The sequence below is a fragment of the Gracilinanus agilis genome, chromosome 1 (genome assembly GCF_016433145.1).
Source record: "Gracilinanus agilis isolate LMUSP501 chromosome 1, AgileGrace, whole genome shotgun sequence".
NCBI lineage: Eukaryota > Metazoa > Chordata > Mammalia > Didelphimorphia > Didelphidae > Gracilinanus > Gracilinanus agilis.
Genome location: NC_058130.1, coordinates 767570701 through 767597561, shown reverse-complemented (window position 1 = coordinate 767597561; position 26861 = coordinate 767570701). Strand labels below are relative to the sequence as shown.

Sequence of the window (26861 nt, the reverse complement as noted above, 5' to 3'; positions counted from 1 at the left end):
ACCCTGAGTATCTCTTTCCCCACCAATGACTCCTGCCTTTTCTAATGCAATGATGAATAAAACCTAACCTGATAACATTGCTATCTGTATAAACCTGTCTTACTTGAAATCACAGCCATGGCCTTCATATTCTCCAGCCATCGGGACATGGCCGTAGTGTTATCCTGAGGGTGGTCTGATACCAAACTTACCACTTTTGACCAAATTTATCTTAAAAAAATTTTCTCAGATGCTTTTCCTCAAGGCTGCTATAAGACAGGGAGACAGTTTCTCAGAAGGTGGCATGTTTCATCTGTAGAGCTAACTAGGTCTTCCTGCTAACCATTTCTGGGGAGGGGGAAGTACCCGAAGCTAACAGTGTTCATTGACTCTCATTACCTTACACTGTCAGTCTTTCTTGCATCAATCAGGTAGACAGATGGTATATGGGAGATGAGTGTTCATTAGTGACATTTATGTCATGAACTCTACCGTTACCTCATCTGGTCATTTCATGTCCTATTGGTGACAAACCAGGCCGTACGTGAGAGATGATTCAACAATTCACCACAGTCTAAAGTCAGAATTATTTATTTACGCCATCCCAATCACAAGCAAAATGATAAAAGATAAGCACATTTGTCACTGTGAGGTGCAAGTTAATGAACTTTAAGGTCCCATAGAATTTTCTGATCCACATACAGGGAGAATGAATGATGGTCCAATAGCTGCTGTGGTCCCCAGCGCCTGATTAGTCTGGTCCAAGTTTTCTTTACTCATCCTCGTAACCGGTTGGCAGAGGATTGAGGTGATGGTTATGGAATAGAGTATGGTTCCCATCTCCCCATGGGAAGGGCTGTGAAGAGAAACACCAAAAATAGCAAATGATTCCAGTTAGCTTCTAATGACTGCACGAGAGCATTCTTTATTCTTTCAGCCCCTCATCAGCTCTTGATATTGTGCAATCTGACTGTTACTTCACAGCCTCAATTAGAGGACCTCTTTACTCTGCCCCCCCCCCCCAACAAAAAGGCTATGAAGCTAGGATCTAGAGTCTACTTAGAAAACACACTATTGTAAAGTCTGTCATCTTCAAAGACTAATAACCATTTATGTTTATGTAGCAAGTGTGCAAAGTGCTTGCAGCCCAGGTTAGCATATGCTATTATCACCTCCATTTTACAAAAAGGAGATTGATGAAGACACACACAACAAAGTGACTTAACAGCTGGTGCCTGCTATTGCCTGCACAGGTCTTTCTGACTAGGCCCAGCTTGTTCTGGGCCACCTCTCTACCTATGCAGTGATGGAGATCAGAAGTGTCAAACACAGATGGAGTTAAAGTATAATGGGAAATTATTTAACAAAATAAATATACAATAAAACATAGATATGGTTGATAAGGTAGTTTTCTAAGGCATTATGCAGCCGGCAGGGATTCTTATTATGATTTAATGGTCCCTTTCAATTTGAACTTGATATCCCAGCAATCAAGATAACATGTGGGAGGGGAGAGAGAGAACCTTTTACTATAGCCAGAAGTAACATTAGTTGCTCCATCAACTCTACTTTCAATTAGAATAAGTCAGCTACCAAAGCCGGCATCCTTTTAGTTAGCACCATCATAGACAGGTAACAAACAATTCTGATGTCATGCAAGTTTAATCAAAACTGTCCCCAAACCATTTTCACATCCTGGTTTCTGCATTAAGAGCAACCTCAAGTTAGTAAATAACGAGGGGAGGGAAAGTCTGAGCCTATGAGAAAGGGGCCAAAGAGGCCAATCCACCCAACTGCTCATTTATGCAGAATTTTCGAATTTACACCTGCCCAGCAAGAAAGGCAGCAGAAACTTTGTTTTCCTTTTACCAATGACGAAAGTATGGCCAGTAAGTTAAAACACTTTCCTAGGCTGATATCCAAAGTCACAAAAGTGTGGAACAGTAGGAAGAATAGGACTACCAGGCAAGGTTAGGGGTTCAAGTCCATCCACCCCTGCCTCAAGTTACCTATGAAAATGTGGGTCAATCATTCAATGCAATTTCATTCCATAAGCATTTATGGTGGGTCCACAATTTACAAGGCTCTGTACCAGGGAAATCAGACAACAGTCTATCCCAGAGAAGTTAAAAACTTCTAAGGGGCAACAGGGCACAGACAGAAGCAAGTACTTCACAAGAAAGCAGCAGCAGCAGCAGTTTTCTGGTAGAACAGAAATAGCTGGTTCCAAATACCATTTTCAAATAATTTGAGACGCTAAGCAAGTCATATCTTCTCAAAGCCTCTATAAAATGGAGATAACAGCAGCTACCTCACAGGGTGGTTGAGAGAATCAAATGAGCAAACTTTCAAAACACCAAAATACACACACACACTCTCTTTTTTTCTCTGAGCTACAGCAGCCTTAAAAGACACAAGATTCTTTGGCCAAATTTCATGTCACCATGATACAGGAAAGAGTGGTGGAAATACAGGAAGACTTCAAAGAACCAGTGACAACAAAACGACTACTCTCCTTAAGTTGGCTCCAGGCCTGGAGTCAGGGAGACCTGAGTTCAAATCCAGCCTCATACTCTTCCCTCCCTCTGTGACCCTGAACCTCAGTTTGCTTCAGTTTCCTTCTATAAAATAGGGGCAACAACTATTTCTCAAGATTTGTTGTGAAGGGGGCAGCTGGGGAGCTCAGTGGAGTGAGAGTCAGACCTAGAGACAGGAGGTCCTAGGTTCAAACCCGGCCTCAGCCACTTCCCAGCTGTGTGACCCTGGGCAAGTCACTTGACCCCCATTGCCCACCCTTACCACTCTTCCACTATGAGACAATACACCGAAGTACAAGGGTTTAAAAAAAAATTAAAAAAAAAAAAGATTTGTTGTGAAGATCATCAAAAGGGAAAATAAGTGTAAAGCACTAAGCACTATAGCAATGTTAGCTTATTACTTAATAGTTATGCGTATCTAATGAATTCAACATCTACTGAATTTTACTCTTCGGCAGAGATCTTTGTTTGGGAGGGTGGGGGAGAAAAGAGTCTCCGGGGCCATTTATTTTACATTCTTTTAATCTACTGAGCTGTGCTTCTGAGCCTTTTGCATCTTATGTTTCCATCGTGGAGGGAAAAAAGGCTGTTTCACACCAGGCTTAAAAGCAATATACTTAAATTGTTATTACATAGAATCGGGAGAATAAAAAATTCGCGGAACGAATGGGAGTCCGGGGATTTCTAAATTCCCTTCCCTCCTTAAACCGTAGTATCACAGATTTGGAGATTGCCGGGCTTCAGGTCTGATCTAGCAGAATCCTAAGAAACACTGGAAGCGCTTGGGGGTTGGGAAAGATATGCTCCGCTACTCTCCCGAGGCTGCCTCGCTAAGACGGAGAGAGCATGTAAACGCGTTGGTCACGCATTGGATTGACTGGAGATGTTCCATAGGGAGACTTGGGGGAAGCCTGGACGCGCTGCTCAGGGCCAGGGCCAGGCCCCGGGGCTCACCTTGGTCCGGATGCGGAGGTGGGGATAGGGGACGAAGGATGGCCGCTCGTGGTGCTCCTTCGACTTCAGGTAGGCGTTCAACATGCTGACGGCCACCCCGGGGAGCGCCACGAAAAAGGTGAGCGTCCTCCACAAGCGGCCTGCGGGGAACAGAGCCGGGTGACAGCGGATTGGAGGCTGGGCTCGGCTCCTTCCTCCCTCCCGGCCAGGCCCAGGCCTAGGCCCGGCGTCCCAGGGACAAGGTCACCCGGTCACGCCCGGCCCATCCCGTCCCGCCCTCCTCGGGGCCTCCGCTGCTCACCTGAGCCGTGCTCGCTGTGGGCGGCGGTGGTGGCCAGCATCCGCTCCGGCGGGGCTCGAACCCGTCCCAGCTGCGCCAGCAGCCGTCCGCCCGCCGTTACAGCCATCTTCCAACAATAGCAGCCGCCGGAACCGGAAGAGGGAGTGCTGTTCACGGAGCGGGACTCCAGCGTCTAAACGGCTTCCGATTGGACAGTTCATTGTCTATGTCCCTTCCCGCAGAGATGGCGAGAATCCGCATTGGTTCTGAGCATGCGCAAAACTCGCACAAAGCGGCATCTTGTCCTCAACTTTCAGACGCCGCAGTGGTGAAGGACGCGTCCGTCATTCACCTCTCGTTCACCTGTCGGTCTTCCCTTCAAGGGAGGCATGCGCAGTGCCCCGGGAGCGACGCACCTACCCTCTTTTACCTAAGGGCGCCATGTTGAAGCGCATGCGCGCCCATCCAAGCTTGTCTGGGTATGGCTTCGCCAGTTTTGCCTTTGCTGTGGATTTCTCCGCTTGAGTTATAGAACCTCCAAAGATTGCTTTTGCGCTCTGGGAATGCAAGAATCTAGGCAATCGACGTGTGGGATCTTTTCCCCTACGACATAATGTGCACTGGGGCCTTTTTTCGAAAGGGGTTCTCTAGTGCTGGAACTTAGAAAGCTTCGACCTTGTCCTTCCATCCTTCTGTCAGTCGACAAGCATTTCATTTTTTATTTTTTAAAATTTATTTTTAAAACCTTTATCTTCCATCTTAAAATCAATACTGTGTATTGGGTCTAAGGCAGAAGAGCGATAAGGACTAGGCAATGGGGGGTTAAGTGACTTGCCCAGGGTCACACAGCTGCCCCCCAGAGACTGAGTGCCCCATTCCACCTACCCCTTACTCCAGGCGGGGGAGGGAAGAAGCATTCCCATTGGGCTGCTGGGCAAAGGAGTCTGTGATGAGAGGCTTATGTGGATGGGGGAGGGGGAGGAGGAGAGTGGCCCCAGAGCTCCCCTCCAGCTATGTTCCATGCAGTGAGCTCGGCTCCCTTCAAACCTAGCTCCTCTCCAACCCCATCATAGGAATCACCTTCATTAGAGGCTCAACAGACTGTGGTCTATGCCCCACCCTCACACAGGATGTGAGCCCCCTGCCCAGCACCTTACCCTAGACAGGAGAGGGAGGGAGCACTCCCGTTGAGCTGCTGGGCAGAGAGGCAGGTGAAGCAAGGAATGTTTTCTCAGCGGCAGGGGAAGAGAGGAGGGCAGTGGCATGAGGGCTCTGCTCCCCTCTAGCTCTGCCCAGTGCGTAGCACACCTTACCCCCTATGCACTCCCATTGGGCTGCTGGCCAGAGGGGTAGATGATGTGGTAGAGGGGGGAAGGGAGCAGAGCTGCTGGAGCCCCTCTGCCTTTCTAGTAACAGACTGGTGGGCAACAGCACATGTACCTACAAAGAGCACTCTGAATACCATCTTTGGCACGTGTACCAAAGGTCCGTCATCACTGTTATAAGTTCTAAACTCTCCCTTTTCCCCTCCCCTCTTTCTTCCTGGGAATAGTAACAATTGGATCTGGTTACACATGTATTATTGCGCAAAACATACTTCCATATTATTCATCATTGTAAGAGAATAATCATATAAGACCAAAACCTTAAAACAAAAACCCAAATAAACTACAATGAAAAAAACCTCCTGCTTCGATCTGCCTTCTGATTCCAACAGTTCTTTCTCTGAAGGTGGAGAGCATTTTTTGTCATAAGTCCTTCACAATTATCCTGGATCATTGTATTGATGAGAGTAGCCAAGTCTTTCACAGTTGATCATCATATCTACAATATTGCTGTTACTGTGTACAGTGTTCTCTGGGGTTCTGCTCCCTTCATTCTGCATCAGATTGTGTAGGTCTTTCCAGCTCTTTCTGAAACCATCCTGTTCATCATTTCTTATAGCATAAGTTGTTCAGCTGGTCCCCAGTTGATGGGCATCCCCTCACTTTTCAATTCTTTGCCACCACAAAAGAGCTGCTGGAAATATTTTTGCCCAAGTAGAACCTTTCCTCTTTGATAAGCATTTATTAGTGTATAATTGGAATCTGCTCCCCAGGACTCTAAATCTCAGCATCCCACTTTCGTTCTCACCTTATATCCTTGCGTTTTGGAGATAAAGTTTGTGTGTGTCCCTACCCCTCTCTCTTTTCCCACAAAGGATGCTGGGAAAACTTTTCTTTACTCAGGCTTTTACTTTTGTCCTTTTATTTCTTCTACTTCAATTGATTGTTAATAAATCTTATAAAATACAATACTTGGAGTTATTGGATATTAATTTAAACCTTACATTAGGCACCTGCTATATACCAGGCACTGTGTAGGGCTGATGACACAAAGACTGCTCAAGATAGCCTCTGCCCTCAGGTAGCAGCCAAACTCAAGAGAATTTGGTCAGCCAATTGAGAGAATATCTATTCACTTTACAAGTCAACAGCATAATCCATCACTGATCAGGAAGGGACTTGAGAGAGCCTCCAAGCCAACCCCTTCATTTTCACAGAGAGAAACAGGCACAGAGAAATTAATGGACTTTGCCTAAGACTACACAGCTTGGGAAATGGGGAAGTGATACAAGCAGGATTCTAGCTAATCTCAGTGGGGTGGAGTGGAAAGAGTGCTGGATTTTTACTACCTTTGTTTAGGCAAGTCATCCTTTTTCTTTTTTTTAAACCATTATCTTCTGTCTTAGAATTTATATTGGTTCCAGAGCAAGGCAATTGGGGTTAAGTAAAGTGTAAGTTGTACTTAACCCCTTTGTGCCTTGGTTTCATCATCTGTAAAATGAGACAGTTGGACTAGTACCCTGTTCAGTGAGGTACAGAGATCACATTTGGGGAAGGGGAAAAAGTCTCTTTCAGATCCAAATTTGTGATCTGATCCCCCAGAATCATCTTGAGGTTAGGGATAGAAGAAATCACAGGGTTTTTAAACAGAAAACCTAACTTGAAATCCCAGCACTGCTATTTTATTACCTGTGTGACCTTGGACAATTAATTCAGCATCCCTCCCTCTCTCTCCCTCAATCCTTTTCTCTCTGGCAAAGATACTAGAGTGATTTGCCATTTCCTTCTCCAATGAATTAAGGCAAAGGTTGAATGACTTGTTTAGGGTCACACAGATAGTTAAGTGAGACTAGATTTGAATTTACAACTTCCTCATTCCAAGCTCAGGGCTTTTTTCATTCAGCTACCTAGCTGCTTCTTGTATAATCTGAAGAGCTGGGTTCGAATCCCAGAAATCAATCAATCAATAAACATTTATTAAGCAACTACTATGTGTCAGACACTATGCTAAGTGCTGAGGATAAAAAAACAAAACGAAACATGTAAGTCACCATTTTTGTATTTTTTTCATGTATCAATCAGTTGTGCTGAAATTTTTTTTCTTTTCCAAAAAAATACTATTTGTCATAGAATGGTTCTCTGGAAGGGAGAAGAGGAGAGATGCATGGGATACTATGGTGTAAAAAAATAATGTCTCGATAAAAATTTATTGAAAAAAAAAAGATAGTTCCATGTCCTTAAGGATCTCTGCCATCAACTCACTCTGCAACCTTGGACCAATCACCACCACTTTGTGGGCTTTAATTTCCTTTACTGTAAATCAATCACTCTATCAAAAAAACATTTATTGTACATCTACTATGTTCTAGACCCTTTGCTAAGCACTGGGAATACAAAAGATAATCAGGCCCTGCCCACAAGGAGCTGACAATCTATTAAGGGAGAGAGCATACAGACAAATATATACCGTGCAAATAAAATTTTATACGAGATAAATAGGAAATAATTAACAAAGAGAAGGCACTGGAATTAAGAGGGATTGTGGAAGGCTTTCTATAGAAGATGGAATTTTAGTTGGGACTTAAAGGAAGCCAGGGAGGTCAGTAGTTGGAAGGGAGGAGGGAGAGTTTTCCAGGCATGGGGACCAACTGGAGAGAATGTCTGAGGTGAGAGACAGTAGGTCTTGTTGGTGGAGCATCCAAGAGGCCAATATCACTGGATTAAAGAGTACATGGTGGGAAGTAAGCTATAGGAAAACTAGAAAGCGTTAGGTCCCTACCCCCAGACTGAGTGCTGTGCCCACCCCACCTTATCCCAGACAAAGGAGAAAGGAAGCACTCTCATTGCACTACTGGGCAGAGGGGCAGATGATGAGAGGCACATGTGGAGAGGGGGAGGAGAGTGGCTTGAGCACTCCACTCCCCTCCAGCTCTGCTTCCCTCCAGCTATGTGCCACACTGTGAACTCTGCTCCTTTCAAATCTAGCTCCTCTCCAACTCCACCATGAGAATCACCTTCACCACAGACTCAATAGGCTTCAGTCTGTGCCACATCCTCATGCAGCATGTGAGCCCTCCCCAGTACCTTACCCCAGACAGGAGAGGGAGGAAGTGCTCCCACTGGGCTGCTGGGCAGACGGGTGGGTGAAGTGAAGAATGTCCTCAGTCTCATGAAAATGGGGAGGGAAACAGCTCTACCCCAGTCCCTCTGACTTTGTAGTAACGAACTCTGGTGGGCTACTGCAAACCTGCCCACAGAGAGGGCTCTGCATGCCCTTTTTGGCCCATGTGCCATAGGTTCACCATCACTGGGCTAGGTTATGAAGGGCTTTGAATGCCCCCCAAAAAAGCATTTTTTATTTGATCCTGGAAGCAATAGGAAGTCACTAGAGTTATTTGAGTATGGGGAAAGAAGGGCATAATCCTACCTATGCTTTAGGAAAATCATTTGAGTGGCTAAATGAAATGGGGAGGGACTTGACAATAATCAAATGTGAGGTGATTGGGGCCTGCACCAGGGTGATAAGAACTCCAGAGAAAAGAGTATGTTTGAGAGATACTGAGCAGTGAAATTAACCAGGGAGGTGGCAAAGGTAAAATGGACAAGAGATGCTCGGTGGTGAAATTGACCAGAGGTGTGGGAAAACTGAAATGGACAAAAGATATGGGACAGGTGAAATGGACAAGAGATGTGGGACAGGTGAAATGGACAAGAGATGCTGTAGAGGTGAAATCTACATGTCTTTTGGCCATAACTAGGATATGGGTGAAGGGGGTGAGGGTAGGGGTTGGTGAGAATGAGGAGGCCTAGATTGGGAACTTCAGGGACCAGAAAGATAATATAATAAAAAAGAGAAAATGAGGAGTTAAATATACACAAAAGAACGGAAAAAAGTTCAGAAGGAAGCACAGAGAAGCAGGACAATTTTGAAAGTCTTATGTGGAACTCAAGCAGTATTAGAAGGATTCTCGGTTTTATATAGATTCCTCTTTGTGTGTTCCGCTGTATATATTGAAATGCTTGCTTTTGGGGGAGTTTTAAGTTCAGAATTTTTAAAATTTGGTTTGGCAAAGATAGTTCTTTTTTAAAAGTATCTATTAAGGGGGCAGCTGGGTAGCTCAGTGGATTGAGAGCCAGGCCTAGAGACGGGAGGTCCTGGGTTCAAAAGTGACTTCAGACACTTCCCAGCTGTGTGACCCTGGGCAAGTCACTTAACCCCCATTGCCTGGCCCTTACCGTTCTTTTGCCTTGAAGTCAATACACAGTATTGACTCCAAGATGGAAGGTAAGGGTTTAAAAAAAAAGTGTCTATTAAATTAACAAGATAGTATACGAAAATGCCCTGTTTATGCCCCCTTCTGAAATTCTTTTGATTTTCTCCTGTATATTTTATATTTTACTGATGCTTTTTTCTCACTTTTTCCTTCATTGACCTCCAAACAGAAACTGTCCCTTGTAACAAGTCCTTCAATTAAAAAAAAAATACCAAGACCACTGAAACAGATGATTCTCATGATCACTTTCAGGTCCAACACTATTCTATATTCTAAGGTCCCTCCCATTACTTAGCATTCTGTATTGTTGTTGCTTTTTAAACTCATACCTTTGGACTTAGAATCCATACTGAGTATGTTCTAAGGTCCCTCCCTGTTCCTACATTCTGTGTTCATAGGGTGATAGAACTAGAAATGGAAAGGACCCCAGAGCCCCCTACTTCAACCCTCTCATTTTAGAAATGAGGAAACTGAGGTCTAGAGAGGTTAAGTGACTTACCCAGAGTCTATCTTCTATCTTCCAAAGACTCTTTCAGCTCTAGCATTCTGTTCTGAATTCTAAGGTCCCTTCAAGATCTCTTAACCTCTGTGTGTGCCTTTGCTAGAACAGCATTTTTTTTTAAACCCCTACTTTCTGTCTTAGAATCAATACTAAGTATCAGTTCCAAGGCAGAAGAGTTGTAAGGGCTAGGCAATGGGGGTTAAGTGCCTTGTCCAGAGGCACACAGCTAGAAAGTATCTGAGGCTAGGACTCCCATCTCTAGGCCTGACTTAGAATAGTATTTTAAAATAAAATATTCAGGGTTATCAAAGAAACCATTTAAATTGAAATGCAGTTATTCAGATGTTTAAAAAACAAATTCACTAACCCCAGATTAAGAACAGGTTCTATATTCTTTTGTAGCTCTTCTCACATTCTTTATTCTAGGTTCTAAGTTCTTTTCCCATCTCTAAACTCTTTAGTCTATGTTCTTGACGCCCTTACTTCTCTGACACTTTATAGTCTAAGTTTTTCCCCATCTCTAGAATTTTGCATGCTGGTTCTGAGATCCCTTTCTGCTCAATTATTCTGTCTTCTTTGTCCTAAAAGTCTTTCTATCTCTACCATCTTGTGTTCTATGTTCCCATTAGATTATAAGCTCCTTGAAGGCAGGGATGATCTTTTAATTATTTTTGTATCTCTGACATTTAGCATAGTGCCTGGCCTTTAATAAATGTTCATTGGGGCAGCTGGGTAGCTCAGTGGATTGAGAGTCAGGCCTAGAGACAGGAGGTCCTAGGTTCAAATCCAGCCTCAGACACTTCCCAGCTGGGTGACCCTGGGCAAGTCATTTGAACCCCATTGCCCACCCTTACCACTCTTTCACCTAGGAGCCAATACACAGAAGTTAAGGGTTTAAAAATGCAATAAATAAATAAATAAATGTTCATTAACTGATTGAGGTTGCTTCCATCTCTATCATCTCGTATATTTTACATTCTAAGGTCATTTCCAACTCCATCATCCTGTGTTTTACATTCTAAGGACTCTTCCATCTCTAAAAGTCCTTATTCTGTGTCCTAGGATTGCCCTCATCCAAATCAATCTGAGCTGGGTGCCCTGGAAAGGGAAAGATTTTTGCCTCTCTCTTGCCAGGGGAGCTGACCCAGGACTAGGACCCCTCCTTTCACTGTGTGGCTTCTGGGGCTTCCCCATATGGACTGAGTAGTGAGAGCTTTGGTGTTCAGAGGTTTAAAGGCCCCTGGGGCAGCTGACCCCAAGGTAATCCTCCTCACCAGCTTGCTGAGCTTATCTGTCCCTGGAGGCCACACAAGGCCAAGCTGATCCAGGCTAAGAGTTTGACGCCATCCTTTCTGGCAGCTGGAGATGTTTACTCTTCTCCTCCTATAGCGGCTAAGCCTCCTTCCTGACGACTCTTGTCCCAAGGTCAGAGAGCAGGGGAGACTGCAACACAAGCTGCCTAGAAAATCCTAACTTGGGATTGTGACCAGGGGCTTTCCTGGATAAGAAGACTATTTACTTTGGGAAGGAGGGGGACAAAAAGGAGGGTGGTCAGGGTGGCTCCCAAGCAGTCCATTCTGACCCCCTTGTCCCCTTCTGAGAAAAACTATCTCCCATTTCCCATTACTATAAAGTTTACTGCACATTTTCCTCACCAGGGCTCTGATCCCCATTTTACAGATGAGGAAAACAAAGTTTAGAATGGTCTACTCTAGTCTAGAGCAGTGATGGGCAAACTTTTTAAAGAGGTGGCCAAAGGAAAGGAAATACTCATCTCAGTCTGTTTCTAAGGCAACTCTTTCGAAGTTTCATTGTACTATATCCTACTCATTATATTTGTCAGATTAGGAATAATGTCACCTGGTGGGATAGAACATTTTAGGGGGCCACATCAGACCTGCCGCCGTAGTTTGCCCATCACTGGCTAGAGGAAACAGTGCTGCTAGATTTGGAATCAGATGATTTAAGTTCAAATCCTATCTCTGCCTTTCATTACCTTTGTCAAGCTGGGCAAATAGCTTTCACTTTCTGAGCCTCAGTTTCTTCACCTGTTGGGTTGTTGTTCAGTTTTTTTCCCAGTGGTTTTCAACTCTTTGTGACCCCCATTTGGGGTTTTCTTGGCAAAGATACCAGAGCAATCTGCCATTTCATTCTCCAGTTCATTTGACAGATGAGAAAACTAAGGCAAACAGGGTTAAATGATTTTCCAAGGTCAAATAGCTAGTAAGCATCTGAGGCTGAATTTGAACTCAAGTCTTTCTGACTCCAGGCTAGTTCTCTATTCATTTAACTGCCTCAGGTAAGGCAACAATCTCTGAAAGGAGATATATGACTTATTCCAAGGTCACATGGGAAATAATGGTAGCAATTCTGGGACACAGTTCCCAAGCCTTCTAAGGCCAATCTTGGTATTCTTTCTGGCACAAACCCAATCCCTGTCAGAGGGTGATCAGGGTGGACCTAGTAGCCTTTCCTTAGAGACTGAAGGAAAGCAGAAGAGGCTTGAGTTCTGGGGGATTCTGGCTCCCAGACTTCCCTCCAGGGTCATAAATCACAAAATCTGAATTAGAAGAAACACTAGCACCCATCTAGTCCAACTTCTACCTAATCAAGGATTCCTTCTGCTTGAAGAAGGGCAGCTAGATGGCATCACAATTCACAGAGTGCTAGGCCTAGAGCAGGGGTCGGCAACCTTTTTGGCCGTGAGAGCCATAAACGCCACATTTTTTTAAATGTAATTTCATAAGCGCCGTACAGTGCTCACAGTGCCGCTCCTGTAACAGCGCCTGAAAAAAATGGACTTTGTGGCTCCTGCAGAAAGAGCCATATCTGGCCCTCGAAAGAGCCAGATATGGCTTGAGAGCCATACTTTGCCGACCCCTGCCCTAGAGTCAGGAAGACTTCATCTTCCTGAGTTCAATTCTGGCCTCAGACATATACTAGCTATGTGACAGTGGGCAAATCATTTAATCCTGTTGGCCTCAATTTCCTTATCTATAAAGAGAGCTGGAGAAGGAAATGACCAACCACTTTAGTCTCCGTGCCAAGAAAACCCTAAATGGAGTGACAGAGAGTTGGACACAACTAAAAAGACTGAACAACAACAAAACTACTTGAAGGAGGGGGCAGCTGGGTAGCTCAGTGGATTGAGAGCCAGGCCTAGAGACAGGAGGTCCTAGGTTCAAATACGGCCTCAGACACTTCCCAGCTGGGTGACCCTGGGCAAGTCACTTGACCCCCATTGCCCACCCTTACCACTCTTCTGCCTTGGAGCCAATACACAGAAGTTAAGGGTTTAAAAAATAAAAAACAAAACAAAACAAAACAAAACTACTTGAAGGAAAGGTCATCCGGATTTTGCTGTAGAACCTCCAGGGAAAAGGAACCCATTATTTCCCTAGCCAGGTAGTGGGATAGCACTCATTGGCAATGGACCTCTCTCAACCTCAGTTTTCATCTGTAAAATGGGTATAATGATAGCACCTACTTCCCAGGGTTGCTCTGAAAATCCAATGAGATAACCCATGTCAAACCTTTCGCAAGCCTTAAAACACAGTATAAATAAATGCTAGCTATTATTGACTCTAAATCTGGTTCTGCCAACTTCCACCCACAGCTCCTAGTTCTGCCCTCAGGGGCCACGAAGAACAAATCTAATCCCTCTTCCATGTGACAGCCTTTCAATATGTCAAGACAGTTATTATTCCCATAGGCACACGCACTTAAGTGTTCTCTTCTCCAAAAATAATAATACCCAGCACTTATATTGGGCTTTAAGTTTTCATTGGAATCTCACAAGATCCCTGAAAGGTAGCTGCTTTTTTGATCCCCATTTTACAATTGAGGAAACTGAGGCCAAGAGAAGAAAAATGACTTTGCCCACAGTCACACAGGTAGTAAGTGGCTGAGGATGGATTCCAGCTCAATCTGATTCTCATTCTGGTCCTCTATCCATTGAACAATCCAGCTACTTACTTTGAAGTAAACCCGTTACTTCAAACGACCCCCAGATGGCATGATCTCCAGACCCTTCGTTATGCTGGCTGCCCTTCTCTGGACAATTCTCCAATATATCAAAGTCCATCCTAAAACATGGTGCCTAGAGCTTAACGTAATACTCCAGATGGAGTCTGATCCAGGCAGGGGACATTGGGATATCTCCAGAGGCCTCTTAAGCTAGCTGAAAATGGAATTACCTTTCTTGGCAGCCAGGTGGCTCTGCCTGCCTCAGTTTCCTCAGTTATAACATGAGGATAATAATAGCTCAAATGAGATCATATTTGGTTTTTTAATCATTTATTTTTCCCTCCATTATATGAAAAAAAATGTAACCTCCATTTTTTAAAAGTTTGAGCCAAATTCTCCCCATCCTTCCATCCTCTCCCCAAGACGGCAAGCACTCTGATATTGATTTTATAGATGCAATAATGTAAAACGTTTTTCATAATAGTCTTTCTGGGGAGGAGAACTCAAACAAACAAATGAAGAAAGAAAGTGAAATATAATATGTCTCGATCTGCATTCAGGCTCCATAAGTTCTTTCTCTGGGGGCGAATGGAATTTTTCGTCAGGCATCCTTGGGGATTGTCCTAGATGGGATCTTATTTAAAGCTCAGAACACAGTGCCTGGCACATAGTAGGTGCTCTCTAATGTCTATTCCTTCCTTTTCCCTTTGGCAGCCACATCACACTGTTGACCTATATTGATCCAGTAACCCAACAAGACCTCTACATCTTTTTTTGGACAAACCACTTTATTTTTTATTTTTTAAACCCTTAACTTCTGTGTATTGGCTCCTAGGTGGAAGAGTGGTAAGGGTGGGCAATGGGGGTCAAGTGACTTGCCCAGGGTCACACAGCTGGGAAGTGTCTGAGGCCGGATTTGAACCCAGGACCTCCCATCTCTAGGCCTGACTCTCAATCCACTGAGCTACCCAGCTGCCCCTGGACAAACCACTTTCTAACTGTCCATCCCAAATCTCATACTCCTGAAGTCTTTGAACCCAAGATTTTATATTTATCACTATTAAATTTCTGCCCTCCCATTGAAGACCTAAATGTCTTGTATCCTTCCTTACTTGTTATTTTTCCTTCTACCTATGCCTTGTATCACCGCCCAGATGGCAAAGCAGAGCAGGATTGTTCCTGGCCTTCTTTTTCATCCTACTTTTCCCCCAAACCCCACATCAGCACCAACACACCTATATATACCTGAGCACCTCACAGGCATATCTAAACTGGGCAACCAATATTTGTTGAACAAATGCTTTGGCATCCTGGGAACACACCCAGTTTCCTTTGTGTCTTTTGTTCCACCCAGCCCAGAGTCATCACTGCCTTCATCAAATCCCAATGCCGAGCTAGGGTGGCTGTGAGAAAAGAGCCAGGGCTGAATTTTTTTTTTAAACCCTTGTACTTCGGTGTATTGTCTCATAGGTGGAAGAGTGGTAAGGGTGTGCAATGGGGGTCAAGTGACTTGCCCAGGGTCACACAGCTGGGAAGTAGCTGAGGCCGGGTTTGAACCCAGGACCTCCTGTCTCTAGGCCCGACTCTCACTCCACTGAGCTACCCAGCTGCCCAGGGCTGAATTTTTTAAAAAGTTTTTATTTTGAATATTTTCCCCTAGTTACATGTTTCATGTTCTTTCCCTCTCCCCAAGCCCTCCCACCCCTCCCTTAGCCGACGCACCATTCCACTGGTTTTACATGTATCATTGATTAAGCCCTAATTCCATATTACTGATAGTTGGACTAGAGTTATCGTTTAGTGTCTACATCCCCAATAATATCCCCATTAGCCCAGGGCCGAATTTTGAGCTGGCCCCTGGTCACGTTTCATGACTTGGAGCTGGGAGACTTGGGTTCTAACTCCTCCTGGCTCTGCAAGACTTCAGGCAAGTCCCTTTCCCTCATTTATAAAAGGAAGAAGGAATAGCTGGGTAGCTCAGGGGATAAAGAGTCAGACCTGGAGATGGGAGGTCCTGAGTTCAAATCTGGCCTCAGACACTTCCCAGCTGTGTGACCCTGGGCAAGTCACTTGACTCCCATTATCTAGCTCTTACCACTCAGCTGCCTTGGAACCAATACATAGTATTGATTATAAGACAGAAGGAAAAGATCTTTAATTAAAAAAAAAAGGGGGGGTAGTGGTTAGGTGATCTCTAAGGTCCCAGCTCAATGTATATGATCTTAGGAGCTAAACTATGGCAGAAGAGCCCTGGGCAGGGGCTAAGGATTCCATGGCCTCGTCCTGAAGGTGTGCTAAGCTGGTGCCAGTGGCTGGTATTCATACCCTTCCAAAGCTGGAGATAGAAGGGACCTCAGAAGCCATCTAGTTCAATGCCCTCATTTTTTTAAACCCTCACCTTCCCTCTTGGAGTCAATACTGTGTATTGGCTCCAAGGCAGAAGAGTGTTAAGAGTAGGCAATGGAGGTCAAGTGACTTGCCCAGGGTCACACTCAATGCCCTCATTTTACAGATGAATAATAATAGCTAACATTTACATAGTGCCAGGCACTGGGCCAAATGCATATCTATAAAAATGAAGGCATTGGGGAGCAGCTGGGTGGCTCAGTGGATTGAGAGTCAGGCCCAGAGATGGAAGGTCTTGGGTTCAAGTTTGACCTCAGACACTTCCTAGCTGTATGACTCTGGGCAAGTCACTTAACCCCCATTGCCTACCCTTACCACTCTTCTGCCTTGGAACCAGTACATGGTATTGATTCTAAGATGGAAAGTGAGGGGTTAAAAAAAAAAAAAGAAGAAGAAGAAGGCATTGGAACAGTCTCTTCCTGCTCTTAAAACTGCATTTTTCTCCTTTCCCATCCCCTGCCTGCAGTACCACAATCTTCCAGAGGGTGGCAGGCTCCACCCACAGCACCCAGACAGCATCCCGACCTTCAACGTGGCTGTCTGGGTCAAAGGAGCTTTGGGGGAGGGTGCAAATTTGAGGGAGAGGCGTCTGGAGGCCTTGATTCTAGCAGCGTTGGGTCAGACCCTTCCTCTCTCCAACAGAATCAACCAGACCCTGCTGACCCTTCCCCCAGGCAGGCAGGGGCACTGACCATCCTACCAGGGGCAGGGAGCAGGGCCAGGGGAAGGCACACAGAGAGTCCTGGGCAAGGCAAATGGCCATCACCAGCAACGGAGAGGCTCGTGGAGGGGAGGCGGCAACCTAGACACAGAGGGGTGGAGAGAGATTGATTGTGGGCATTTGGGAGGAGAATCCACCAGCAGATTCACTGTGGGATGCTTTCCCATTCAGCCCTAATGGACGGAGCTAAAGAATCATGGGATGTCTGGTCTGGAACGGACCCTGCAACAGAGAAGGCCGGAGAGGGACCTGAGAGTATGGAAAGTCAGAGCCGGGAAGGACTTCAGAACAGGGACCTTCAGAGCTGGGAGAGACCTAACAGCAGAGAACATTAGAGCCGAAAGGAAGATGGAAGACCACCAGCCCAGAGAACTGACTCCGGGTCCGAGGGTTTGCTAGGACTAATGGAACCCAGATCACCTGCCGTCAGCCTTCTCTACTCTTCCATACGCCCAAAGAGCTAGAAACAGAGTCCATATTTACAGGTTGGGAAAGGGCTAACCAGACCGCGGTGGCACAGAATGTTTTGGGCTGTGAGAAACTGCTATAATGATGACAACAAATAAATAACGAGATGAACAGAGAGAAGTGTGGGAAAGCTTTAGTGAACTGATACAAGGTGAAGTAGGCAGAACCCGGAAAACAGGATACCCAATTCATCAACCACAAGGGAATGCTTTAGAATTATAAAGAATAGGATTGGCTGGGGGGCAGCTGGGTAGCTCAGTGGATTGAGAGTCAGGCCTAGAGATGGGAGGTCCTGGATTCAAATCTGGCCTCAGACACTTCCCAGCTGTGTGACCCTGGGCAAGTCACTTGACCCCCATTGCCTACCCTTTACCACTCTTCTGCCTTGGAGCCAATACACAGTATTGATTCCAAGATGGAAGGTGAGGGTTTAAAAAAAAAAAAAAAAGAATAGGATTGGCCCCAAAGAAGAGCTAGGAGAAAATATTCTTCCTTCTCCCTGGCCCCTCTTTTGTAGAGGCGAAGGATCCTTGGATATGGGAACCTGCATAGAACAGATTTTTTTTAATGTCTTGATTGATTTTGCTGAATTTTTTTTCTTTCTTAAAAAATGCTTTGACATAAAGGATGGCTTTCTGGGAAAAGAAGAGGAAGAGATTCTTGGGAAATCATATAAATTCATATAAATGAATCGATAAAATCTACTTTAAGGAAAGAAATCATCCAATGCAACTTACTGGTTTCATTAGATGGAAAAAAAAAAAAAGTTAAGACTCAGAGAGGGAAATCAATCTATGACTGCATCCCGGGGCATCATCACCGGTCACTGGCTAACTCTGGGAGAGAGACTGAGGCTGATGTCCATGCAATTCTGCCTCGCTTCAATCCAATTCACTTGAGAGTCAAGACGTCACCTCGTGCCGCTGGTCCTCTTCAAAAAGGAAGAACAAACCACCGGCGAACATTTCTCCAACATCAGCTGCTACGTGGCAGGCATGGGCTGCAGCCAAGGGTCACCTAAGAAGACACCAAAGGAGCCGGCCTGGAATCTCAGACTCCCGGCCCTTGGCTAATATTCTTCTCGTCTCTGTAGCCACACAGGACATCTGAGAAGGCCAGCATGAAGGAGGCCCCACGAGGCTGACGGACACAGTCAGACTCTCCGTGACGAGGTGCCTTCGCTCCTTTCACTCCCCTTGACCAGATCCATCTCGACTCCACTTCATCTGTCCAAAGGCCCTCCATCCATGCTTCCAGGCCCTCCGTTCTCACCTCCATCTTGTAAACTTCCTTATCTACTCTGGCCTTCATTATTCTTCTCTTCATCAGAATTCCTACAACATTTAGAGTCACAGTTTATCTTTTGCTACATTGCTTACTATTCTTTTTGTATCGTTTTATGTACCGGGAGAATGGAAGCTCTTCTAGGGTAAGGACTGATATCTTTTTTGTCTTTGTGTCCCTGACACCTAGCAGGGTGCCTGGCAGGCCATGACTATTTGTAATAAAGAAATTAAAGTGAATCAAAGTATTATTGTGTATTCTATATTCTGTCAAGTCTTATTTCTCTATTAGACTGTAACTCTTCAAGGGGAAGGAAAGGCAAGGATCTGTCTGATAGCCTCTCCATTATCTTCATTGTTTGTTTGTTTTTTAAACCCTTACCTTCCGTCTTAGAGTCAATACTGTGTTTTGGCTCCAAGGCAGAAGAGTGGTAAAGGGTAGGCAATGGGGGGGGTCAAGTGACTTGCCCAGGGTCACACAGCTGGGAAGTGTCTGAGGGCAGATTTGAACCCAGGACCTCCCATCTCTAGGCCTGACTCTCAATCCACTGAGCCACCCAGCTGCCCCTTTTATTGTTTTTAATGATAGTGTTCATACCAGCTTAGCCCTCTGCACAGAACCGATAGTGAAGACTAGCCTCTAGGTGACCACTATGTGCCACTGAGTCTCCTCTCTCAAAACTGGAAGCCAGAGGACAAAAATCTGTCTTTTTCTAAGCTCTTGTCAACTCTCTCCCTCTTACCCCTACATGGAGTGACACAAGGAAAATTCTACTGAAGCCTATGAAAGAGTCAGGAGGTCCAACTGACAAGGACTCTCCGTATTCTGACTGCACTAGAGTGACTTGGCTGAAGCTTTTTTGTTGTTGTTTTTTTTTAAACTCTTAAACCTTCCATCTAAGCATCAATACTCTGTATTGCTTTGTATAGTTAGAAAATCTCGAACCCCATAAACTACATTACCCAGAATGCTTTTCCCATTGTATAAGTTTGCATCTTCACGTAATTGTTTATAAGTTCTGTAACCCCTCCCTCTCGCTCTCTTCCTTCGCAACCAGGGCTGGATTAGCTAGTTTTTTATGTTAGTTATTGTTGACAAAAAACTTATTAAATATAATACTTAGAATATTGGATGTTGATTTTAATCTTTACAGCTTCCAAGGCAGAAGAGTGGTAAGGGCTAGGCAATGGGGGGTTAAGGGACTTGCCCAGGGTCACACAGCCAGGATCTCCCTTCTCCAGGACTGGCTCTCTGTCAACTGAGCCACCTAGCTGCCCACCCTCCCCCCCACCAAATTTTTTAGTTTCTGATAGCTACTATGGCAAATTTGTGAAGGACTATATTGTTTTTGCTAATTCTCTCATCAATCACTGATTTCACTGGGATGAGAAAAAAACAGAAACAAGAAGACAAGTCAACAAGCATCATTGCTCTATTAAAAACCTACTATGTGCCAAGTGCTATGCCAAATATTGGATTTATAAGGAAAAAACAGTCCTTGCTCTAAAGAGACTCATAGTTTAAAGCAGAACAGGCAGCTAGGAAGCATAGTAAATAGAGAATGCTGGGTCTGGTAGCAGGAAGACCCGAATTCAAATCCAATGACAAATACTGCCTCTGTGACCCTGGACATATCGCTTACCTTATGTCTACCTCAGTTTTTCTATCCATAAAATTGGGTTAATAATAACTCCAACCTCCCAGAGTTTCTATCAGGGAAAAAAGGAGATAATGATTGGAAAGCATTTTTGCAAACCTTAAAATGCTCTACAAATAGTCATTTTTATTTATTGTCGTCATTGTTTGAGAAAGAAAAGAAAGGTCAGCTGGCTTAAGCTTATGGAAGCCATTTGGAAACCCTTGATGTGAGAAATGTGGAGGGCCTTTTAAAGATCTGGACACCTGCCACATGCATGCACCAGTGTTGGCCTTTGCAAACCTGAGAAAACCCTGTATGTTTATACCAGTGATGGCGAACCTTTTAGAGACCAAGTGCCCAACTACAACCTTCACACCTTGTGTGAGCCCCTACCTTACCCCAGACAGGGGAGGGAAGAAGTGCTCCCCCTGGGATGCTTGGCAGAGAGGTGGGTAATGGGAGAAATGTCTTTAGGGGCAGTGGAGAGGGGGAGGGAGCAGCCCCCTCCAGCACACGTGCCACAGGTTCACCAACACGGCTAGATACAAATGCTAGCTTGAAAGGCTTGGGAGCAGCTCCAGCCAAAACAATGATGGTCACCAAAAAGCTAATGCCTTCATCAGTCAAAGACTCATCGCCAGCGAGGCTCCGTGTCCTGCACACAAACAAATTCTCAGCTTCGAAGCAGAATGTTCGAAGACTATGCACATGGAGCTTATTTTCAATTGCAAATAGGCAACAATCCATCGACACATTTTGACTGGTGCCATGTCGGATACTGGACGCCAGAGCTGAGTAGCAGCACCAACAGGCCATGAATTCAGCACATGATACTGGCCAAGAAAGCCTGATGGGGACAAAGATGCCCTACCCTGTAGGGTCATGACATTTAAGTTATGGTGAAACCCCAAAGAAGGTAGGAAAGGCTCTCTGTGATACCCAGAGGTGATTCTCGATTGGGTAGAAGCATGGGTAAGCCCTTGGGACATCCACCCAAAGGGATACCACCAGGAGATGGAAATTTTGTTGCATCAAACCAGTCCTCTTGGCATTGGTTGATTGGTAGATAGTATAAAGGTGTGATGAAAGAATACAAGAAGTAACAGAAGTGATCAAGAGAGGGGTTGACTCTTAGGACCTCAAGGTTATTCCTTAGAAGGAATTAAGACAGTGGCAGAATTTGGAGCCCTGCAATGGTAATGCCATACTGTACTGGATTGTAATGAACCTCACCTGGGGTACCAGAAGACAGTTGATGTTACTCCAGAATGTTCATGTTATGGCTTTGAAGGCGTTGGGCATCTTGGTCAAGAGATGACCCTTAACATGACTAAAATAATCAAACAAAACCAGCATAGTTTGATATCTGGTATTGATAAACCATTTTCCTTCTAACTTTTTTACGTTATTTACCTTTAAGATTTCTGATGTTTTTCTGTCATGTGTTTTGATATTGGCTTTTGATGTTATTTTTTTTCTAGCTTCATAAAATAATTCTTTGGTAATTTTACCATATGACACTGAATAAATTAATTTAGGCATTATTATCACTTAAAAAAAGAGGTGACCCTTAAAAAAAAAAAGAACAATTTCATTGACTCTAGATAGAGGAAGACGTGATCAAGAAAAGTGGTCTTTGTTCTAAGGATCTAAAAGACAATGTTATTACTTCCTGCTGTAATCCTAGGAGAATTGTTGGCACTTGTGTCAATCTATAACCATTTATTCAATACCTACTATGTGCCAGGTGGGGCAGCTAGATGGTGCAGCGGATAGTGTACTGGCTGAGCCTGGAGTCAGCAAGACTCATCTTTCTAATTTAAATCTGGCCTCGGACACATACTAGCTATGTGACCCTGGGCAAGTCATTTGACCCCCATTGCCTACCCTTTATCACTCTTCTGCCTTGGAACCAATACATAGTATTGATTCCAAGACGGAAGGTGAGGGAAAAAAACCAAACAATAAAGATAATGGAGAGGATGTCAGACAGATCCTTGCCTTTCCTTCTCCTTGAAGAGTTACAGTCTAATAGAGAGATAAAACTTTACAGAATATAGAATACTAAACCCTGTTAGTCTCAGTTTCCTCATCTGTAAAAATGAGCTGGAGAAAGAAATGCTGAACCACTCTGGTATCTCTGCTAAGAAAACCCCAAATGGGGTCACAAAAAAGTCAGACATAACTGATTAACAAAATTATACTTTGTACTGAAACTGTATTAACTATAGTAACTATTTATTAGAAATGCTGGCAGCTGGGTGGCTCAGTGGATTGAGAGCCAGGGCCGGAAATGGGAAGTCCTAGGTTCAAACCTGGCCTCAGACATGTCCTAGCTGTGTGACCCTGGGCAAGTCACTTGACCCCCATTGCCTAGCCCTTACCTCTCTTCTGCCTTAGAACCAATACACAGTATTAATTCTAAGATAGAAGTTGAGGGTTTAACTTGTATGAATCACACTCATTAGCTGTGTGACCCTGGGCAAGTCACTTGACCCCCATTGCCCAGCCCTTACCTCTCTTCTGCCGTGGAACCAATACATAGTATTGATTCTAAGGTAGAAGGTGAGGGTTAAAAAAAAAAAGAAATGCTAATGTCACATAGTAGATGCTAAACAAATGTTTATTGATCGATATCTGTATGCTATTTTGAACACCCAAGTAATCTACAGGGACTGCAATTTTTTTTTACTGAGGGGAGGATGTAAGGGAGGATGCTTAACTTCAGAGAAGAGGAAGGTGGTAAGTGATGAAGATAGAGACAATGCAATGTAAGGATTAAGCCCTTTTAGATAAAGAGGAAACATTCCACACCATGGAAGGGTTTCAGAGGTTTTGAGGAGCTGAATTCCACATAAAAAGGCCAGCAAAGACAAAGAACTTGGCCCAAAGTACAGACTGCCCCCATACCTTTGTCTCCAAGACCCTCATTTGCCTAAGACTCCAACAGGAATCTGGGAGCACACCAGGAAAAGGGGCCATTCTCCCTGCCACCACCCTCCCTTCCCAACTACAGACCAGCTGTCCTCGATGAGGCAGGCAAAGCAGCAAGACACCCTGAGGGAGAGGCAGAAGGCAGAATGGACCACCACCATGAACATGGCGGACACAGCCTGGGATGGCCAACCCAAGAGCCCCAGCAAGAGCAGGAACCCCAAGGCTTGCTGCTTCAGGACTTCCTAGCAGAGTAGAGGCTGGGACCTTCCATTTGTGTTGTCTCCTCCCATTAGAATGGGAGAGAAGCAATGGGCAAAATATGAGGGATAAAACACCCTTTTGGACACTAACCACGAAGGAGCATATTTTGCTGGACGATGCTTATGTGATAAGGATTTTGTTGGGGTTTTTTTTGGAGGGGGGAGGGAGGAGGAGAAAGAGAAATGAGGAAAAACAAATACTTGTTCATCGAAACTATTTGATTTTGGGATTCTCCCTCCCTTCCAACCAGCCCAGTGCCTGGCTACGCAGAACCTACACTTAGTAAATGCTTCTTGAAATGATTGTTGTTTTACACACTCTAATGACCATAGCAGAGATTAACTTGAAAATGCATGAATCAGAGAGCTGTTTAACCTTCTATTAAACAGGATAATTATTTGGTATCTACGGTACGACTCTGCGCCCTGATTATAGGACATTCTTTGTGGAAATATTGACAGAGCCCACATGCCTGCCACGAAACACAGATCCTGAAATTCAAATTTATAAAAGCTCTTAAAAAAAACATAATAGGGGGAAGCTGGGTAGCTTAGTGGATTGAGAGCCAGACCTAGAGATGGGAGGTCCTAGGTTCAAATCTGGCCACAGACACTTCCTAGCTGTGTGACCCTGGGCAAGTCACTTAACCCCCATTTGCCTAGCCTTTACCACTCTTCTGCCTTGGAGCCAATACACAGTATTGACTCTAAGACGGAAGGTAAGGGTTTAAAAAAAAACACAATAAAATAATAAATTAAAAATTAAAAAATAATTCTTACTTTCCATCTTAGAATCAATACTGTGTATTGGGTCCAAGGCAGAAGAGCAGTAATGGGGGTTAAGGGACTTGCCCAGGGTCATAAAGCCAGAAAGTATCTGAGCCCAAATATGAACCCAAGACCTCCCATAGAAGTAAAGGCTCTTTTAAAGTAACTTCAGGGGGCAACTGGGTGGCTCAGTGGATTGAGAGTCAGGCCTAGAGATGGGAGGTCCTGAGTTCATATCTGGCCTCAGACACTTCCTAGCTGTGTGACCCTGGGCAAGTCACTTAACCCCCATTGCCTAGCCTTTACCACTCTTCTGCTTTGGAGCCAATACACAGTATTGATTCTAAGATGGAAGGTAAGAGTTAAAAAAAATTTTTTTTTTAAGTAAAGTAACTTCAACCTTCCATAATATGGTTTACACTGAAAATCCAGTCACATTACCCAGGGACATAGTGATGTGTCCTTTGTCACTATAGCAGGGAAGGTCTAGAGAATCCAGTGTTCCATCCAAAAAGAGATGATACCATCGGGATGACAATCTGGCCAAACTGACTCCACTCAAGATATCGGGGCTGAGTTCCAAAACCACAAGATTAGATCCTTTTCAGATCAATCTCCTCTTTTGAAATTTGATCAGAGAATCATAGATTAGAGCAGGAAGGACCTTTCGAGATTATCCAATCCATCCTTCTCCCCATAGAGGAGGAACCCAACCCTTGGAGAGCTTAAGTGATTTATGGGAGATCCAGCCTCTGGTAAAAGTCAGAGGCAGGATTTAAACTCGTCCCCTTTAACCCAAAGATCTCTTCCAGCTATAACAATAATAATAATAATAATAAAAATGACAATAATAATAATAATGAGGAGGAGGAGGAGGAAGAGAAGGATGGTGATGAGGATGATAATAATAATGATAACAAGCAATTATATACCACTTAAAGGTTTTTACAGAATGTTTTATACATGTTTTCATTCAATGCTCACAATAATCCAATGTGGCTGGCCCTATGATTAACCCCACTGTCCAGATGAGGAAACTGAGGCAGACAGAAGTTAAGTGACTTGCCCAGCTAGTTCATTGTCTAAGGCAGGATTTGAACTAAGATCTCCCTAATTCCAATTTTGGCCATCTCTCCAGGGCACCACCTAGCCAATCTCCAAATATCCTACTACAGAAGTTAAAGGAGTCCCCAGCGTGTGAAATCCTGGGATCATTCGAGTCCTGGGAAGCTGTGGAGGACCTCCCTCCCTCCCCTCCCTGCTAAGGACAAGCCTGATTATCTTTTTTTTTTCCATTCCCCAGCTTATGTTCAGCAACTCTGGAGGGGTGGGGGGCAGCTGAAAGGCTCCCATGATGGCCTCCCCAACTGGGATCTGACTGTTCTTCTCCATACTGTCCTCCCCCAAACCCCCAAAGGGGAACGGGGGACCTTGGGGTGCTTTGGGGGTGGGTGAAGCTTGCAAGCATCTCTCTAAGAGAACCTCCTCCTCTTCTAGGCAGGCTGGTTAAAGCCATTTGTACTCCCTTCCCACCCCTTCCCTGTGGGGCCCCTGCCACAGCTTTCTCTCCAGAGAGCCTTTCTTCCTTTTGATGGTCCTCATCATTCACTTATTGAGAGGCTCACACACACACACACACACACACACTCACACATCATCCTTCTCTTTCCCAGGCGCTGTCTTAACAGCCAGGGTTCATCCAAGCTCAAAATTCCGAGCGGCCCAACACATCTGCTCCGAGCTCATGCCCACGTCCTTCCCGGCACATTTTCAGTCTCCGTCTCTTTTCCAACACTTCGCTTTATTTCCTGAACACACAAACCCACAACCTTATTTTCTTTTTATCCTAAGCACTTCTGGTAGGGTGCCGGGTTCCAAACTTGACTCTGAGGCTTATTACATGGGAAGGAATCAACATTTTTAACACGTTGAGATGTCAGTTAACAACCCTGGGACCATTTTTCTCATCTTCAGAATGAGGGTGGGAGGTGACCAAAGAGATCAGAGAAAGAGGAAAGAGAGCCAAAAGTACAAAAAAGATTTATAGCAGCTCTTTTTGTGGTAGCAAAGAAAAAAATTGGAAACTGAGGAAGTACCCATTTATTGGGGAATGGCTGTACAAGTTATGATATAGTGATGGAATATTAGTGTTTGGCAAAAAATGTTGAAGAACGGGGTACCCAGGTGGCTCAGTGGATAAAGAGTCAGACCTGGAGATGGGAGGAACTGGGTTGAAATCTGGCCTTAGAATCTTCCTAGCTGTGTGATCCTGGGCAAGTCATGTAACTTCTATTGCCTAGTCCTTTCTGCTTTTCTGCCAATTGATTCTAAGAGAAAGGTAAGGATTTGCCTTCCATCTGAGGTCAGATTTGAACCCAGGACCTTCCATCTCTGGGCCTGGCTCTCAATCCATTGAGCCACCCAGCTGCCCCCAAGGTAAGAGTTTTTAAAAGAAAGAAAGAAAGAAAGAAAGAAAGAAAGAAAGAAAGAAAGAAAGAAAGAAAGAAAGAAAGAAAGAAAGAAAGAAAGAAAGAAAGAAAGAAAGAAAGAAAGAAAGAAAG

General features: G+C 44.5%; 2 protein-coding genes across 2 annotated transcripts in view; one reads left to right on the top strand and one right to left on the bottom strand.

Annotated features, from left to right (window-relative positions):
* Positions 1 to 554: 554 nt before the first annotated feature.
* On the bottom strand, positions 555 to 3913 carry LOC123232406 (cytochrome c oxidase subunit 6A1, mitochondrial). Its single transcript, XM_044658839.1, has 3 exons — positions 3772 to 3913; positions 3471 to 3610; positions 555 to 835 (listed from the first exon to the last, which is right to left on the bottom strand). Exons 1-3 carry the CDS (start codon positions 3875 to 3877, stop codon positions 752 to 754), a joined length of 330 nt encoding a protein of 109 aa, XP_044514774.1. The 5' UTR covers positions 3878 to 3913; the 3' UTR covers positions 555 to 751.
* Positions 3914 to 3994: 81 nt separating this feature from the next.
* The window catches only part of MSI1 (musashi RNA binding protein 1), a 66689-nt gene continuing 43822 nt past the window's right edge, over positions 3995 to 26861 (top strand). The window contains exon 1 of the mRNA XM_044685450.1: positions 3995 to 4115. Within this exon, the coding sequence (XP_044541385.1) occupies positions 3995 to 4115 (121 nt within the window). The remainder of the gene's footprint in view (positions 4116 to 26861) is intronic.